Raw genomic sequence first — 2,142 nt, forward strand, 5'->3', positions numbered from 1 at the left:
CTATTCTAATAGAAGCGCAATGCCATAGAAGATGTCAAGTGCCAAATAGCTAATCATCTTTCTAGGGTAATTGTACTTGAATTAAAATACGTCAAGAAATATTTCACTCCAATAAATTAAACATTTTATTATATGTTCATGTTTCAGTTTATATTGTACACAGACTATGTTAACTTTTGACACATTTTTAGACCATATCTACGATGGTTAGATTGGGTAGGTAGGGGGATAAGTGACTCAAATTGACCCTTTTAGAAAATTAGCCTGCCCTGGCACATGTGACGTATAGCACAGATTTGATAAGCAAGACTATTGCCCACGTGTTCAGCATTGAAGTTACGATGTCTGCTGCTCATTTGCAGAGTATCGCTACATAGCCAACAAAACCTCATGACGGTCTCAAACCTGGGCGTCATCTTCGGCCCCACTCTGATGAGAGCGCAGGAAGAAACCGTGGCGGCCATGATGAATATTAAGTTCCAGAATATCGTGGTTGAAATCTTGATTGAGCACTATGAAAAGGTAGGCTGGATTTTCACGGGGAAGTATCACATTTGTGGTGTTGGGTTTAAAAGGGAATTGTGCCTTCGAATCATCTGTATGAGCTTTTATGTTACGATGATAGATTCCTATTAAATAGTAGTGTTTTTGTTTGGCTGGTTTTTTTAGTAGTCATATTTACATGTTGAATAAACCACTTCTTTGTGAGAACTTTGATTTTCCTTTTTTCTTGGATTGTTCTTAAGTCGTGTTTCTCAAAATCCTCCAGGTAGAGGGTTTCATGCCCCCCTCTCCCTTCTCTACATCATTTATGATTCAAAGAGCCTTTCTTGGGCATTTATGTAGTCAGTTCCCTCTTTTCTGTTCACAGAACACTTTTAAATGATTTTGTGGCTAAATCTTTTTCAGTTGTCTCTTTTAGCCTCAGGAATTAGGTTCTTAGTTACAGAGTACAAGCGATATTCTCAATACAGTGAAAGATTAAAACTATGTTGATGGATTCCCCCTATCCATTCCCAAAGAAGAGTTTCTTTCAAGGAATAACCATGGAAATGGGAAAATGTGAGCACAGATGGATGGGTTTCTTAAGCGGATGAGGCCACTTAGGACCTGACCGTTTGTGATCTATTCATGTTGAGTTAGTTCCTTTGACAATGTGGCCATTCTCCTTCCTACCTCCGGTCTGTCCCTAGTGTCTGCAGAAGAATGTTCTTCATGCCTGTGGAAGGGCTTGGAATGATAATGAGGGACTGTCTCTGATAGACTGCAGTTTTGTGAGAGCTCTGCTAGCAGCTCATGGCCTCGTTGCCAGCTTAGCGCCAAGAGCAAGCTGGCCTCTTCTTTGGGAGGAGATGCAGAATGAGCCTGTGCCCGACAGGTTATGTGCCTCCGAGCATGAAGGGCAGAGAGAGCATTGTGATAAAAGTAGCCAGTGCATTTGCCTTGAACATCTTTTCATATATGAAAGGTTTCCTGAAAATGATTGGAAACTGAATTTCACGGTTCGAGGGTTGTGTAGGAGAATTTTAAAAGGTGGGGGGAAGGTAAAACCGAAAAATACAACAACCAAGAGAAGAAATGGTGCTCACTATAAATGGGCAAGGAAGCTATAATTGCTATGGGATATTTATTTTTCTATGTCAAGTAGCTCATGCTGTGCAGCAGAGTAAGTAGTGTCTAGTTAGATTATTAATAACCTTCGAAGCCTATTTTAGGATGATGCTGGTAATTCCACCCTCTGATTGACTTTCTCCGTTTTTCTTCTGTGTAGATTTTTCACACTGCCCCAGACCCAAACATTCCTCTTCCTCAGCCCCAGTCCCGATCCGGGTCCCGGAGGGCACGTGCAATCTGCCTTTCTACAGGTTCCCGGAAGCCCAGAGGGAGGTATACTCCATGCTTGGCGGAACCAGATAGTAAGTGGGCCTTAGAGAGCTGCTGTCTTCATCCTTTAATCCAGCCGCCCCTCACCCTACTGGTCATTAGGGAGAAATAGAAAATTGTTCTCAGTGATCCTCACTCCCAAACCACCCCTCCCCTAACATTTATGTATTTTCTGTCTGTGTAGTTGCAAGGTTCTTTGGGCAAACAAATTCATTATTGTTATTACAAAAGGAAAAAAATTCATTTTCCCAATGCCAC

At 41.6% G+C, this 2,142-nt stretch overlaps 1 protein-coding gene across 1 annotated transcript in view; it reads left to right on the plus strand.

The window, feature by feature from the left end:
* The window catches only part of ARHGAP42 (Rho GTPase activating protein 42), a 248,484-nt gene that overhangs the window by 224,387 nt on the left and 21,955 nt on the right, over positions 1-2,142 (plus strand). The window contains exons 18-19 of the mRNA XM_030887682.2: positions 363-522; positions 1,772-1,916. Of these exons, the coding sequence (XP_030743542.1) occupies positions 363-522; positions 1,772-1,916 (305 nt within the window). The remainder of the gene's footprint in view (positions 1-362; positions 523-1,771; positions 1,917-2,142) is intronic.

This window comes from Echinops telfairi, unplaced genomic scaffold (assembly GCF_000313985.2).
Source record: "Echinops telfairi isolate 266 unplaced genomic scaffold, ASM31398v2 ScPeMD7_7421;HRSCAF=8459, whole genome shotgun sequence".
In the NCBI taxonomy this organism is placed as follows: domain Eukaryota; kingdom Metazoa; phylum Chordata; class Mammalia; order Afrosoricida; family Tenrecidae; genus Echinops; species Echinops telfairi.